The sequence below is a fragment of the Adelges cooleyi genome, unplaced genomic scaffold (genome assembly GCF_023614345.1).
Source record: "Adelges cooleyi isolate 19-005CV unplaced genomic scaffold, UGA_ACOO_1.1 ACOO_flye_CR_arks_rails_tigmint_CR_PRNA_247, whole genome shotgun sequence".
Taxonomy (NCBI): domain Eukaryota; kingdom Metazoa; phylum Arthropoda; class Insecta; order Hemiptera; family Adelgidae; genus Adelges; species Adelges cooleyi.
The window spans coordinates 5243101-5260697 of record NW_026095912.1 but is presented as its reverse complement, the minus strand read 5'-3'; the positions used below and the strand labels follow the sequence as shown (position 1 = coordinate 5260697).

Sequence of the window (17597 nt, the reverse complement as noted above, 5' to 3'; positions counted from 1 at the left end):
TGTCATTTATGTAGTACGTTTAACGACTTTTTTCTTTCATTACTTTATATAAAAGGGGATTTTTTTTAACAGCTTCAACATGAAAGATTAATGTGAACTATAAAGTATAATATTAACCTTTTTTTTTTTTATTGTAATTTCCTTTTCTTGAACTTCATTTGTACGTATAATAGTAGTAGATATGTTTTTATTATTATTGTCAGTTAATTTATGAATTGGTAAAAAGTGTGTTTTTGCCTAACCTTTCTTTAATTTAACTTTTCTTAAATAATATTATTAATGGTTACTTTTTAAATTTAAGATATACAGTTTTAAAATACAAACATTTATTTTAGTACACATTTTTTTAGTCCATTAAGATCAGCATTCGATGTCGCATATTTTTTAATGTTTTCATGTATCAGTTGAAACTGGGCTTTGTTTTCCTGTTATCGGCGGTGGCTCGCCACTATAGGGCTGTCGTTTAATATAATATTTATTACATAATCTATGGCTACAGCAGTCACAGTCACGGCTAACAGTAGAGACGACCTTCTGATAAAAAAATTCCAATGGCGTTTTGAATACATGCATTCTCGCTCTCACCCCACACACTCCCACTCCCCCGCTCGATACTTAATTATATTATTCCACATTTTTCTCCCCGACAAATTTCATACCCAAAGGGGTACTCATATTATGTATATTACTACATTGGCAATTGGTCGTATCCGGCTAGACGACTCCGTGTGTGCGAATTGACAACGCCATACGTCGCAGTCGCTTCCGGACATGGTGTGTTTATTTTTTTTGCCCCTTTCTCGAACCATTCGTATGTCGTGTGCTTTTAACTTAATTACATTTGCCACGGCACAATGCCAGTCGTTTAGACCGATCCTTTATCGCATACAAAACGCCATAATCAACACACACACACACACACCGACCGGTACAATGCGTTAAATCAGATATTTGTATTTTACTTACATAATAATATTTTTTTCGACGAACGTTTCATTTCCGTTTACAACTCGTCGCAAAAAATAATAACAACAAAATCAAGTTCACGCACATAAATTCGAAGACGGGTGGTTGTGCGAATCACAAGTATTCTCTCATGGATGTACCTACATATGTAAAAAAAAAAATGGTGTTTGTATCGCTGGTAAATATAATTCTAAAATTCTATACTTAGACAACGCCTATTAAGAATTGTAACTAATTTTTTTTTTAACTCTTAAAAACGTTTTCAACGTTTTTTTGAAGAGTGTTACTATTAGAGGTGCGATTACAGATCAGGCGTTGCATAACCTAATCTTACCAAACCTAACCTTTCTCTGCTACACAAACGTACAAAATAAATAATATAAACAATAATTGTATTCTTTGACTATTGTGTATCTGACCTAAGTCATTAGCGCATTATTCGAATTTTTATTTTTATTTAAATAAAAAACTACCTATTGATCTAGTAAGTTTTAAATGTAGTTGAAACTTAAAATCATCAAAATAACTACTTCTAGCTCTTAACTTGAACAAATATCATCCAGACCAAACTTCTCAAGATAGTTATACATTTTATAGTCATTTGGCTTTTGCATTGACTCTTAAAAAACGCTTCAATATTCTGTTGCTTTATTTGTTGAAAAATCACTTTTCTACTTAAACCGTTACCTATGAAAGTAAATTACGCTGATACGTTTTGTTTGTAATTTAATAACCTTATTATGTTTTCACCAGCTCGACTCGGGTAAACAATCTATTGTATAGCGCGTTAAGAGCGGGTCTCCAGTATATAATGACGGTTAAGGGGAGGCTTACAATATTATTATTGTAACCGAAACAAGTACACTTAACACAATTAGGAGATCAGAGCGAGGCAACGTTTAGGTTAGTTTAAACCTAAACGTTGCCATTGTAAACCGTGGTATAAATGATGTAACGACCGAATTAGCTGAGCGGTTTACATAATCCGACCAATAAAAATAACCCCGTTCGTTTTGTACACGTTAGCCGTCGACCTCGGCAAGTGCTAAGAACATGCTTAATATAAAAATACATGATAACCCATACTAGGTTAAGTAGGTTAGGTTAACGCATTTGAACTATACAAAACACTTATTTTAATTATCCGTGAAACCTAGCCGTAATAGTGGTATAATGTTATACGACTATAGCGTCAATCCCAAACCCACCATAGAAAAAGTAAATTTATTTATATATTTTTTAATATAGTAATAATGTTTTAAACGTTTTGTAGCCAAAAAGTATTTTCAAGTTATTTTTTAAGTGTAAATTGCACACATTGCTAGATGACAAGGATAGATATTTTTATTCTATAGTTAAATAGTTATATGACTAAATTATTATTATAGGCAATTAGTTACTTTTATTAATGGTAAACATTTACTTAAAATCGAATTCAAGCAAATTATATCTTGAAACCCCAAGCCTTATATAGCTTACATGTGTTTATTTAACTCTATTTCTTACTAATTACTAATTTTACTTATGAATATTCTTTAGTGACTTGAAAATCAGCTTAGGTCAGTTATACATATCAGGCCAGTTTAGAAAACATCGAATTTTCATAAAAAAAAGTTTTTTTTATACTTATCAAAAAACTTTAATTAATTTAATGAAAAATACTAGAATTCAATATTAAATTTCAATACACTTGAATGAAATAAAATACTTTAAATGGCTGATTTTAAAAAGTTAATAAATATGCAGTAGGTCTATAGAATCATATAAATATATCATCATCAACACATCTCAAATACCAAACAAATTGACATGTTTTCAATATGTTATCCTAATTTAGGTCTAGAAAATATTAAAAAAGGGTAAATATTTGGTAAATTTATAATTTTGTACGATAACGTAAAAAAATAATAATAATTTTGTTTTCTAAAAGAAAAACTACAAAATTGTGATTACTTTCCAAAAAAATTAGTGTCTTCCATTAAACGGATCACTCTGTAGAAGTAAAATAATATGTGCACTACAATAAAATATATATCATTTTTAGTTTAAGTTTTCACATTTAGTATATGAAAACAATTATACAGCGTAGTTGGAAGGTTAGTTAAGACAAATAAAAACAACCCTGGTACAATCAAGTAGAGGAATTGCCTTCGAATGTCAAATATTGAAACTCGTTGTCGATCATATAATTATTTATGCGATCAACAATATGAAGGTATGTATGCTGACATTAAAATTTCTTGTCCTATTATATCTTTTAAACCGCTAGTGTATCGTATACATTCTTGACTGTAGGAAATTAAATTAAAGCTATCACGATGTGGCATTGACTCTGACAGAACAGAATGTTGCGATTACTTTATACATTTTTATATAATATGCATGCGACTAACACATGTCTTGAAGGATACCTTTAGAAAGAGAAAAAAAATGTTAATAAAACTCGAATATTTTGGATTTTTTCGTCCTTGACTCAACTAACGCAGTAAATTTGTCACCTATTCTTACTAATTAAAATTACAAAAAAAATAACTAAAATAATGTTATTGTAATAACTATTACAATAACATTTCTAAAATAAATGGTTAGGTTAATAGTTAAAACTTTAAGGCACATAATTTAAAAAAAAAAATTTGATGTCGACGCGTTGACTTAGGGCTAAAACGAACAATCGGCTGTTTATGAAACCTATTTTTTCTTCTATATATTAACATTAAAATAAACCCAGAAAACCAAATAACTGTAATTATTTCGAAATGTTCACAAAAGTTTTTAAAAAAATATTATCGCATAAAAGTTTTTGTCCTTCTTCCGATGCTTTAAAAGTGGTTATTACAAAACTTCGTAGGTAGAAATATGTTTATTTACTAATTTTCATAATTCAATTTTCACCTAAATGACAATATCTTATCAACGTGTTTTTGATACAACAACAAATACAAATGACAATATCTTAAAAACATTTTTGATTCGACTCTTCACCCTAGGTCCTCGGTAATGCTTTTGCATTTTCAACAATAATAATTATTGTACCGTGGTACCTATATTTTTTTTTTTTTAAACGGCTTTGGTTAAAATATCTTAAGCGCACAGTGAAATACTCGTCCCGCACATAATATTCGGCTTGTTCTCAATACTTAATACTTATGTTAACGAGGTGTTCGACGCCGAGATTACAATGTCCACCCAAGTGTTAAGCCGCACACGGGGTAGTACTACACCACCGGCGGATGTCTTTTGGAGCAAAGCAATTTCCAAAATAGACAGTCGGGATTAAAAACCATCGGCGTATCGGACTTAACGAACCCAAGATGAAGGCAACGAAACCACAATAATAATAATAATAATAATGGGTGCAAAATATTTTAAGATTAAAGTCGCATTATTCATTTCCGGAATCGTTGGCGGCGAGTTTTGTTAGGGACACGTTGTCTTTGACCGAGTTTTGTGTATAAAACTTTACTTACAACCCTTTGGAGTTGTACATTTTACAAACGGCGGTGGTATGACTTGAAATAAGTTCTCGGTGTTAGATATTATGACGAAGAGGGGCAGATCAAAGTAATTCCTTTTCTAAGAGTTTCTTCGTTGAAAATATGAAGGAATCCTGTAGACAGAGTAGTGTAAAGAAAAATATACCGGAAAGTTTAGAACAATTCAATAATTATAATTTAATAACATTTATTAAATAAAAAACACAATATTTTCTTAGATAATTAGATGATATAAAATATAAGTTAAAACTATAATCGTTTAGATAAGGTTAAGTCAACAGTCTAAAGATGTTTTTTGCTTTCTTACTTTGCAGTTTTTATGTTTGAGTTTATGAGCTCAAATTGAATGTCATTAGTAAAAAAAAAAAATAAATAAATTATTAGATCATAACTTAACTTAAAAAATGTTAACAGATTTTTTTTCCAGAACATTTGTAATACAAGTTCGTGTCCATACAACAAAGCTATGTTAGAGGTTTATTAAGAAAAACAACTTTGTGTGTAGTGTTTTTAGTTATTGTATTGTATTACTTAATTTTTAGCCAAATGGCTTTATTTGTTTAATAAAATCAAATTAAATACTTAATTTTGATTTTGTTACGTTAGAAGTTTTTTGAATTCCTGTTGTAAGTTACAAACCTTTTTATTTGAGAGAGAGCTTTTAAATAATTGGTATTTTGGTGTGCTGTTAAAAAGGAATGTATTTGAAAAAGTCAGGCTATGATTCGGACCCTGAATGTTTTGGAAAGGAAATTTATCTGTTTTTTCATTATAAGTGTATTACTAGTATATTATAACATGTTTAATAAACTTTATTGATTCGATTAAAAAAAATGTGAGTAAAAGAGAGTATTTTTAATCTTCTTTTAATACTTTTAAAAATGCGCTTTTGATTTTCGATTTAAGGCTTTATATTTAATTTTTTTTTACAAAAGTCATAATAGCCTAAATAACAAACAAATTACTTGAATCTGTATGTAAAACATTTAATGTTGTACTTGTAATTTATATCAAAAAGAGTAGTTCGAAAGCAATAGTAGGATAATGCGTGTATAATGTTAATAAAAAATAAAATTTCTACAAAATGAAAAAACGCTTTTTACCAATTTTTGTAAGCATTTTTTATAATATTTTTTTTTAAATAGTTTTAATAATATTTATATACTACGTATTTTACTAAAGTTACAAAAAATGCATTGCAGGTGAACTAAGTGTCGAAACAATTAATTTAACGCTTACCACAGGTTTATTATGGTAATTTTATTTTTAACGTTTTTCATAGTTAGTAAATTGAAAATAAAAATTCTACAAAGCAACGGCGGACTCGGTATAATGGATACCATAAACAACTTAGAAATCCAATTACAAGTGTGCAACACTCGAAACTGCTCCACGGCTAATTGAATAGAGCGCTATGTAGTAATCCGCGAGCACGTTATTAAATTCCCAAGAATCTCGAACACCGCTTGTGTAAATAACATCCGATTCAAAACACTAAAACGGCATAGGCGCAATTTCAATTTTTAATTTGGGGGGGCTGGACATTTTTTTAAAATATATATATAAGTAAATATATTTTTGTATTTCAAAATTGTATGCATAACCTAATTTTTTTGGGGGGCTAAGCCCACCCTAGCCCCCCCCCCGTATTTGCGCCTATGTAAAACGGTGCATATTATTATGTATTATATATAATAAACTGTGTCTATATTTTTGTACCTACCCCTCAATCGATAGTAGACTATTTAAACAAAAAAAACCCTTTACAAATTTCAGTAATTTTCAAGTATTTTATCGTGAATTTTGTTTTCTTACGTTTGATTAACGAGAGAAATTAAAATTAAAATTATTTATATTAATCAAATGCAAAAGAAAAATTCATAAGAAAATACTTAGAGCTGAACTTTGTATCTCAAATGTTAGGAGTCTATAATTCTAGTTCACTACTATCCTATTAAAACTGTAAGCTGTAGGAAAAACAAAGAAAGGATGTAAAAAAACCCAGTTGTATACAAGCATGAGTGAATTCTTTGTCTGAAAATCACATATTTGACGGCTGCATCCGGGCGGATTAACCTTTAGAAAGTTGAACTTTAACGCGTAAACTCAATTACAAAGTAGAAAGATATGAAATGCTCAAAATAAAGTGAAAGTAAAAAACACCGCAGTGTGTGGACGTGACGGAAAAACTAAACCTAGCAAAAGGACAAGAACTTTTTTGTTTTATTGATGGACAGAAAAGACTGCGACTTTTGTCGGCTCATCACTAGTACTATTATTATGAACGTTTGCTTGGGTCTATTAAAGAATAGAAATATTCGTTCAAATTAAAAAATAACGACACAACATATTAGACCTTTTAAGACGTATACCCTCAGATGTTTTTCACTAAATCCGAATCTGACATTAGATTTTTGTAGATTGCTTCCAAACTTAAAAAAAAGTCCATTTCATTTCTTAAATGTGTTCTAAATATAAACTGTTTTTTATTCTAATTTATTTTCATTTTTTTGCTGATTACAAGATCTATCTCAAAAATAATATAGAGTTTGTAAGGGTTTTTTAACTTTCTTTTAACAATCTTCAGTTTTATTTGACGGTTTCAAATAAAGGGTAATTAAAAATAAAGGGTTATAAATAATAAGTTATAAAAATAAAATGTTTATACTTTTATAAAAAATGTATAAACGTTTTTTAATTAAGAATTATTTAAATAACTGTTTATTGAAACAAAATATTAAATATTGGCAACAAAAAAAAATTTAAGCAAAGATGCAAGTAATAATTTCAAATATTATATTTGTATTTGTTAATTAAATTCAATTGAATAAAAATGTTATTAAATTAATTCTAATTATTAACTGAAATAATAGTTTTTTTTTTAAATTAAAATTACACTAAATAAAATAAAATATTTCTTTGAGCAGAAAAACTGTTATAACGATATATTTTTTCAATACATTCATTATTTAACGTTATACTGGATGTTAGATAGAGACATTTTTTCCTTTTTTTTTTTTATAATACGAACTTTTTTTTTTTAGAAAACACATAACTAAAAGGATATACATATATATAATTTATGATAGTCTTGAAAATGTTGTCGTTCTCGTTATAAGTGTGATCGGTCTAACCTTACCTAACCCATCTTGGACGGAGTAAAATGCATTCTGCGTGTTCAGGTTTTCACGCTAGAAAATTGGAGTATAACGTCCTCTTAATAATTGAGGTGTCACTATAATGGATGACTTCCTTGAAAAGCCTAGATCACGCTGTCTATAAATATTGTACACAATCCGTCTTAAGAACTTTTTCTATTTACATTTATACGGATCTTACACAGGATTTTTACACATTTAATAAAATAATAATAACTGTAGTACAAATATTGTTTTAAATTATAACATAGTTTTTTAGAAGAAGATAAATAACGCACAGCATCGAATCATTTTTTTTTTACAACAAAACATTTTAGTTATCTTTTTGTCAGTTTTTGGCGTGCTATGTTTAAAATTTATTATTTGCGTCATCCTTGGCTAACCACAAAAACCGCTTCTGATTATCCGTGGTATATTATGTTTGAATAAAGTAGTTTTTTAATTATAGCACTTGAACGTGGACCGTAATAAAAAATCTCTTTTCATCTTTTTTTTTTTTTAAAGTGGAATAGCGAACAAAATCAACGGCGAATAAACGATAGACTCGAGTTTGTTATTCTATACACGCGCTATAATAACGTTCCATAAAAAACCGATTGGGTACAATGTGATTGCAGATTGCAACTGTATTGGCAGTGTTATGATTCCATTATAGGCTTCTTTTATATGTATAGACGAAAATAAACGTTCACGGGAACGGGATAGGTCTTTTTACGATGAAAACAAATAGATTTGTTGTGTTTGCTGTACTGTTTGCTCTGTGTGGTTATTATGCGGTTATAATTGCACTCAGACTTATAGCGTTCCACACGCTAACGATGAATATATTATTATTTTGTTAGCTGAAAACTTTTCAAATGTATCAAGTTCTAAACCGACAAAACGCATTATTGAGTTACTGACAAACTCGTTGTTGTAACAATTCAATTATTCTAAACGATCTAAACGATTCATCATGACTTTGTTAACGTGTTTCAATCGAATTACCTCGGTGATATGTGCAATTATTATTATATTGTAGCGATTAACATTGGTTATGCTATTTTAACATGCATTATTTCTCTGCAGATCACGTCTCGCTATAGTGTGTACAACGCGTTAATAATAATAATAATAATTATAATAGCAACATAACAAAATTTGAAATCGAAATAAATAATATTACTTTTTTTGGAATAAATTTCGTTTATAAGCCCAGCTATTTTTTTTTTTATTGATTTATTTAATTATTTTTAGTGTGATTATTTTCGAGTGTGAACGAAGGGTGGAGAGGAAACTTGACCTATTTTATTTTATAAAAAAAAAATACAGGCGCGATTTCCTTTAAACTCTTATAACATTGACAAAATCGTATAAGACTGTACAATAAAGCTAGCAAAGATAATATTATTTAGATGTTGACCTAGATGAATAGGAAATGTAAATGTATTACTGAAATGAAAACGCTGGTCCATGGAGAGAATAAGGTGGATTAAATTAGAAATGAGTATGGTAGAGAAAGTTTGGATGTTGGAGCACGAGAGAAATTTGAAGGATAATAAGTTTGGATGGTTTGGATAATACCTTAAAAAAAAAAGACAAGGCTAAGAAGATTATTTTTTTTACGATTTCTTTTTGATTGGATTAGGTATGTTAAATCTGACCATTTTTTCATGAAAAAATCTTTTTGTTTTGTAATATTATTAAACTATTTCAAACAAAGCGTTATAGGTATTAGATATTTTTTTTTTCACAGAGTGATGAGAAACAAAATAAGGTATAGCAATGTTCTTATTCGAAAACTAGTATCAAGTAGCAATTGCCAATAAAAACCTTTACTATCTGAATTTTAGTCAATTTTTCATAGGGCCTTTGAAGGAAACCAAATGCCATCACCGAAAATAACCCATCCGTTCGCTCTACCGTGAATTTTTTAAAAATATTTCAATACTTGTGTTTATATATATATATAATTTTATATGATATGTTTTATAATTATTTTCAACAGGACGGCATGGGTACCATTAAAGTAGTGAACGGCGGTATTCGGCTGTCCGGTCATAGTGTTGTGCTCGACAGACTGATAGCGTCGACGATCCGATCCCGGGTTGGATATCCGATTTCCATAGAATCCGCGGCCAACATTTCCATATTTGCCAGGAACTCACAAGGCAGACTCGTCAATAGCCTGAAACTAAGTAAGTAACATCGGCTGGAAAACAGTGTAATCTTTCAATTATACACACTCCGTTGGACGAAACGAAAAATATATCCTTTTATATTCTCTCATTAATTTCAGCTGCTAAGCTCCCCTGAAAAGTTAGCATAATATTGGGAATTACGTTCGTTTGACACTAAGGTAACAGATATTATTTTGAAACCGGGGATTAAATCTTGGCGGAGATCGGTAGGGGGGAGGGGCTGATGGAGGGGGTTGGGATTCTAAAAACCTTAAAACCTTAATTTAGGTTTAAATTTAAGATTTCAACAAATCTTTCACTAAAAAATAAATGTAGGTATTTTAAAAAGCGCTAATTTTAAGTTTTAAGGTTTTCAGTATTCCAAGCCCCCCCCCACCACCCTCAGATCTCCGCCGATGGATTAAATAGATGATTAATTTCTGTATTCAAAACGATTCCGGTAGAACTCAAAAGGTTCCAAAATACCAATGTTATTTAAATATTTATTTATTTTATTGATGATACTAAAAAGTAAAAATGTAGTATATGAATGATTTTTCTGGAATGGAATCTTTTTAAATTGTTTGAAAAAGTTCCATAGCTATTACACTTGATTTAAAAAAATAGACCTAATATTAATAAAAAAAAATCTGTTAAATATATAATAAATTAGCAGTTAGGGCTAATAGTTTAGCTGGATAATTTGTTTAACTATTATGAGTCATCATATTTAAATTTAGTCATCATAATATATGACTTATGAGGAAAAAGACTTAAAACGAAATTATACTAGAACTAATTTTGATTTAAAAATAATACACTACTAGTCTAATCTAACTTAGAATTTAACGAAGTAAAACCTGTGAAACACTTAAAAGTGATATAATGCTTATTTCTATTATAGTCATTAGTTTTGACTACTTACCCAAAAACATACTTAAGTTGTTTTTTAATTATGGTTATTTTATTTGACAGTTTGCATTGAAAGAATATTGTAATGTTTTAGTAAAGCCTTTTTATTCTAAAAATCCATTTTATCGCTTTTTAGATTTTCTTTTTAAGCATTAAGTACCTATTCGGCGTACTTCAATCCAACTTTAACCCTTCTTGCTTACGGTTAATATTGTTTTTCTCACCAGGCCTTTACAACACAATAGTATGTTGTAACTTATTAAACAAAAGCACTTTGTATGATGTCAAAGAGTGGACGCCATTGTGCTGTATTAAAATGCATTTAAATCGTTTTCTACAAATACTCTACCAATCTTAGACGAGTAACCCAGGTTAAACTTGGTGGGTATATTTTTCAAAGACTTTTCTTGTTGTATTCGACACAAAATCGATTACATAACAAACGGGCATGTAGTTTTGATAGACGTTACACAATTTAACGTTAGGACATTAAGTTGTATTTATTTTTTGTTGATAAAACCCTGTCACGTTCTCATAACATCAAAATTGTTTATTTTATTATATAACACATTAGAATAATACAAATTTTTTAATATGAATAATGAATATGTCTTATGGCTGGGAATCTGTCAAAAATTTGCGTTAAGTGTCATGAGTTTGATTTACCCAGGCGGACCTGAATTGGCGACATCAAACTAAGAGCGGTGTTGAAGAGAAGAGTGAGGAAGGGGAAGGCAGGAGAAGAGAGGAGATTCTAATCAGTTACTAATCAGTCAACTATCTAATTAATATTAGATAGTTGACTGATTAGTGAGGGGAAGACAAGAGAGGTTAGAACAAATGGAAAGTGGGGAGAGAAGGCAGTATAATATTATTATTACGAATATAGTTAGATAGAGTAAATAGCATCATCTATGTTGGTCAGTTTTTTTTTTATGTTTTTGAATTTTACACATGTTTATTGCATATCTTGTTTTCTTAGCATTAGGTTACAAATGTATTTTTTACTGTTCATTGTTTGTCAACTGTTATTAGTGTTATTTTGTATATTTAACTTTACCAAAAGCCGATTGGCGTTTATTATGTAAATAAAGATACTCACATTTTGGTGTTTTTTTTTTTTTGCAGCCAAAGACAAGTTGGAATGCGCTGCTACCAGTTTCAAAGTGACGGATACCCGAGGGGAAATCTTGTTCTCGGCCGACCGTAGCAAAGTCATTGTTGGTGCTCAAGAACTCAAAGTTACAGGTACCTAAGCCATCGGGTTAGATTTTTCTAGGAAAACTAAAAAATACCTATAACAGTTTCACTACATGCAAAAACTTTGAATTAAAATAAAAAGCCTTTATAATACATTTTTGTCGGAAAGAATTTTAACTAAGGTCAGGTTACTTTCGTTTTCCTACAAATGGGCTTGACAGCTGACCCTAATAAATTCCATTTTTTTTTTTTATCAAAATATGTTAACTTTGTGTTTTAGGCTTAGGCGGTGCTGTATTCGACGGCAGCGTACAGACGCCTATGGTCAGAGCGGATTCTAGACATGACTTGAGGTACAGACTGTTACTGTTTCTATGTGACTCTAAGCAGAGTGTGTCGCCATGTGAAACAAATATTTTTGAATCGACTCTCCGGGTAACATCAGTATAGGTTTGGGTGTCCAACTGAACTTCTTGCTCTTTCCGTTGGCACTTGTGACTTGACACATTGCACCTGTTAACACATTCTAACTTATCCAACCGCAGTTCTAGAAAATGATTTAAGGTTCTAATTCGGCGTCTAATTCGGATTTCGTGTAGATGGCAAAATTTAAATGCTAGCGAAAAAGCGGAATTCGAAAAAACCCCTTTTTAATTCTACCCCTTTTCATGAGTAGATTTTTGAAAAATGTTGTATTACGTTGCAAGACACACTGCTTTATGAAATCACAATATTAATGCATTAAGTATTTTTTTTTCTTGCACTTAAGACTCGAATCGGCTTCGCGAAAAATCGAGCTGTCCGGCCCGCAAGGCGTTACGATTGAATCCAGAGCAGGTGACATCACCGCGTCTTGTCTGATGGATCTGAAACTCCAATCTATATCTGGCGCTGTAAGTATTATCGGTGAACATTATTAACGGCTTACTAGCTATTTCAAACAATATCGGTTAAATGGCAAATCAATAGTGACGTCGAGAAAAATAAACTATGAACATGGATGACGATATCAATTGATTCGTGTGAACCTATTAACTGCTGGGAATCGTATTCCCAGTTTCCCGTCCATATTTGTACTACCTTAGATGCCTTCGTCATACTTTCTTATTTGACCGACCTTGTTCTAAATGCTCTCAGCGGGATTGGGTTGAGTTTCTACAAAAGGGTTATACACAATACTTGAAGGACTAATTAGAAATTCCTATGGAAAAAAGGCTATCACATCAGGTCTTTCTAACCGTTTATTCGTCTGCCCGTTCAGTGTTAGTACTGGACTATATTTTAGTGTTTCTCTTGGGATTAAATTTGGATTAATCAAAACGGTGGGGTCGAATATAAGGTCTGGCCGCGGTGTAAGTTTTGGCAAGTCAACCCAAAGTCTAAACATTTCAAAAAAAAAGTTCTGGCTTTCATTGTTGTGCGTCTGATTTTGTTTGCGACGCAGATCCAAATCGACGCGGCCAAAGTGTTTTTCAAAGGACTCAAGACGTTCTCGACCGATCCGCAGAAGGACGGCAAGCCGAACTTAGGACCCACAGCATCGCGGGACAAGTTACCCAGCGTTTATCAGCTGTGCGTTTGTGGTAACGGCAAAGTGTTTATGTCACCGCCGGACGGTCAATGTGCGGCCGACAACGAGAGTTTGGTCTGCCGGTGAAAAAAAAACCCACCACAAACTTACCACATCAATCGTGCCGGGTTTTACTTTTGTTTTAATTTTTTTTTTTTAGAAAATATTGTTATTATTATTATGCCATGTATACCTACGCTTAAACCGTATTTTTTTTGTTTTCTTTTAAAGTGTTAATAACCACACAGCTACACGAGCAAACTGTAATATTCACTTTAGAGTAAAAGCGCTCATCGGAGGTTTAACGATGCACGTTCCAAGTGAACGTGTGAGGTGGACAGGATAAAATGTCAATTGAAAATCAAACTTGGCTACAAACTTAGATCAAGGTTTTTTTTTGTTTACACTGATGGGCGTCGTTGCTTTAGGAGATATATCCCTCTCGTTCAACCGATTATCAGCTGCAGATCAGTGAAATCAATCAAATTTGTTTATTATGTGCTAGATGATCTGGCTTGTATTTGCCTGGTTGGGCACTACCGGTCCCATTACTGTTAATCAATATTATAATTATTTAGACAATTACCTATTATTATTATTATTACTATTACCTATTATAATAATTATTATGATTATAATTATTTTACTATTATTACTATAATTACCGAATAAAATATGTTGTAAACGATTTGTTTTGTATTAGATAAATTACTATAGCTGCCGCTTAAGTTGGGTTAGGGCTCGGAAATGAACTATTTAGCAGTTAATTAAAGTATCCAAAGTGTTAAGGAAAATATCTGATGTCATATTATTATCATAAGTATATTACGACGGAACCTCGCAGTAAAATTAAGTAACTTAATTTTTGCTTGGAACAATTTTAATGATTGCAGTTCATTTGACTATTATTTTAACCGTTTCAATAGTATACTTTAATATTTACAAAATTAAGCATTTTTAAATAAATGAAAACAATGTTCATAAAGTAAAAACAAAAAAAGTATCTCGTATATTAAACACAACCGCTGAAACGGACGAAACATTTCTTTATATACTCAATGACAACACTTAAAGTATTGTTTGCAGATATTTTGGGTATACATTTTCAAGTCATTAATGTAATAATAATTATTGCTTATTATTGTTTTTTTTTTTAGGTCTTCGACTTCCGAGCCCAGTTGTACCTAATTACACCTGTGTTTTTTGTTTTATCTCATGTCTCACTATGACAACTTGACTCCTTTTATCTTTTTTTCCCCCGCAAAAGCGACGACCAGCATTGCGCTCGAAACAAGAGCTGTGATTATTGTCATTATCGTTGGCGATGATATGTGTATTTATCGCATATTATGTGTGTGTGAGACTTATTATAATATTATAGGGGAGATGGTGTTGGGCATATTGTATTATTCATCGATTAAACTAAACGCGTGCACGAGATAAGCGTCTCGGGGCTAATAAGATGTCGGCGTTATTTTTGCACTTGTATTATGTGTAATGTGTATAATACCTGCACATGTGTGTGTGTGTGTGTGTGTGTGTGTGTGTGTGTGTACAAAGGTACCAGAAATGATATGTACAGTAAGTTAGCGATTGAAATTCAAGTCACGTCGTCGATTTGCACGAAGCCAAAACATATATTTATACATATACAAGACTATAGGTGTACTGCTGCACGAGTGTAACGTTATTATATTATGTTCAACGCGAGGGGAGGCGGTTCTGGTGCAGTTGTGCCCACGTTATTACTTATTAGGTATAACGTTACCGCCGTCGCCCAAGATTTGTTTCTGACTTCTGAGCAGTTCCGAATTTGCTCAACAAATAAGTACCTACCTCGTTTCGGGTACACTGCGGACAATGGTCTGAAATACCAAAAACAACTCCCATCGTTGTAAAATCGAAAGTTTGACCGAAAAGTATTTTTCAAACGGGTCGTTTGGTTCTGGCAAAAACAAGATTTTCAACCGTTAACTTAATAAATAAAAAAGTAAATCATTGGTTATAATATTTAAACACAGAAAAAGTATCAACATAATTAATTTATAATTGGGAACATAATTTTATTTCCCAATTATAAAACAGAAATCTATGTAAGAATCTTAGCATAATACTATTTTTGTTCTGTTCTTTTAGTCACATTATAACATGGTAGATTGTAAAAGTAGATAAGTATTTTATTTTAAATTAAATTTATTATTTTTGCACAATTTTCTATCTTCAACACAAGCAATACTTAAAGGAGTTTATAAATCATTATAGGTTCAAATATTTACTATGTAATTTGTTTATATTAGTTTGATTGAAAAGAAAATTCCTGGACTACTGTGTTGCCTTTTTATTGGTGAAATCCGGGTGTTCTCTCACATAAATAGTTCCGGATTCGTCATTATGATTTTGATATAAAAATGTACATAAACAATACACTCTTAAAACAATCTAAGCAATAAAAATAATGTCACCTACTAAGTTTTTGATCGCAAATGTCCTCTTAAGTTATCCCATCGAATTACCCCAACTCGTGTGGGGTATTAACGAAACTGAAGGGTTAGGATGAGGTTAAAAATAAGTTAAACCTATAATATCTTTTTCTATCAAAAATTAGTATAGTAGCCAAACGGTTATTACTTTTTCCTTTATTAATTAATGTACACTGTATGTTACACTAAACTGAAAATGTTTAATCCAAAAATGGTTGCAATTAAAAATATACTTACCAAATAAAATTGGATTGGAATCATCATAATCGCTGTACTTTGTCCCAATTAATGTACTAGTTTTCATCATAAATAATTTGTAAATGTTTTTGTTAATTTTTTCGACATGATTTATACGTGCAAACTGTAAATAGGTAATTGTAATCGTTAATCTTATATTCCACTTTGGAACACATTTCGATATCGATTTTTTATCCTAACTTTTAGTGCTAAACTTTGAAAAGCCCTCGTCAAATAAACGTTAGTGTATTGCATTTTCATTTAACGCTCAAAGTTTTATTTTTCGTTGCTTAGGTTGAAAAATAAATACTGTTTAAACTAGTTTAAGGTTTATTAGTTTAATGGTGTTTTTGACAAGGACAAGGTTTATATTATGGCTTTTGCACACATTGGAGTAGGGAAGGAAGGTTAAGTGGGTGGGTAGGAGTAGAAGTACGAAGGGTAAGAGGATTTGGAGAGGATGAACTATATCAACTGATGTGTACGGTCAAAGGCGCCATGATCCAATGTCTTTCCTTCATGGGAAATATATTTTTTTTATTATATAAACACATAAATGAGCCGAGGGGATGTTAAATTATTTGAACAAAAAGCATAAAAAAGGAAACAATTTTTAATTAAATTTAAAGAGCAGATAATATTGTTTTTTTTTGTACTCTGATAAATTATCAGTTATTTTTTGTTGTATTATAAGCTATCGCTTCAACGAATAGAGCTAAATAAAGTTAAATACCTCTCTTGATCTTTTAAAAGGCATTCATTTTTTTCACTCAATCGAGCAAACTTTTTTTCTTAATTTTTTCTCATTAAAACTAAACGTCTGACATCTTTTTTATTGTGTACTATTCAAAACTCTTTTTACTGTAACCGATTGAAATGATTGCGACAGCGATAACTAAAAAACAAATAAAATAAAACTTTGGGCGGACAAGAGTATAGTACGTTATTTTATACTAATGAAAACAACTGTGTTATTTTTTTTTGAAAATTAATCTAACAAACGGGTTTAACGGTTATTGACGTGTAATTAATGTCTCGGTCGTCGCTCAAAAAATTTTGTTCCTCATCTAGGCATTGTCATCAAATAGGGAAAATCGTACAATCAAAAGAAAGTATACAACGATTATTTTTTTTTAAATTTAAAAATCATTTGACGTTACTCGTCGTATTGATAAATAATTGTTATCACAATAATTTCATACACACAGAATCCTACCCAAGTTATTATAAATTATCTTAATTATTATTATTGTTGTACTGTAATTTATGCTGAAAATAAACTAAACTATAATCTACTAAATGTGTAAAATATAATGTTAAAAGAACTGTTACGGTAAAAAATAATAATTAATTTAAATATGTTTACTTTTAATTTGTTTTTTTTAATCTGAGACAAGGACTCTAATACTTTATATTGTTAT

General features: G+C 30.6%; 1 protein-coding gene across 2 annotated transcripts in view; it reads left to right on the top strand.

Annotated features, from left to right (window-relative positions):
• Positions 1 to 14147, top strand: part of LOC126836875 (delta-sarcoglycan) — a 91545-nt gene extending 77398 nt beyond the window's left edge. For both annotated transcript variants that reach the window (XM_050570544.1, XM_050570545.1), the window contains 5 exons: positions 9606 to 9795; positions 11818 to 11937; positions 12170 to 12242; positions 12659 to 12782; positions 13334 to 14147. In XM_050570544.1, the coding sequence (XP_050426501.1) occupies positions 9606 to 9795; positions 11818 to 11937; positions 12170 to 12242; positions 12659 to 12782; positions 13334 to 13546 (720 nt within the window). In that variant the 3' untranslated portion in view covers positions 13547 to 14147. The remainder of the gene's footprint in view (positions 1 to 9605; positions 9796 to 11817; positions 11938 to 12169; positions 12243 to 12658; positions 12783 to 13333) is intronic.
• Positions 14148 to 17597: the final 3450 nt, after the last annotated feature.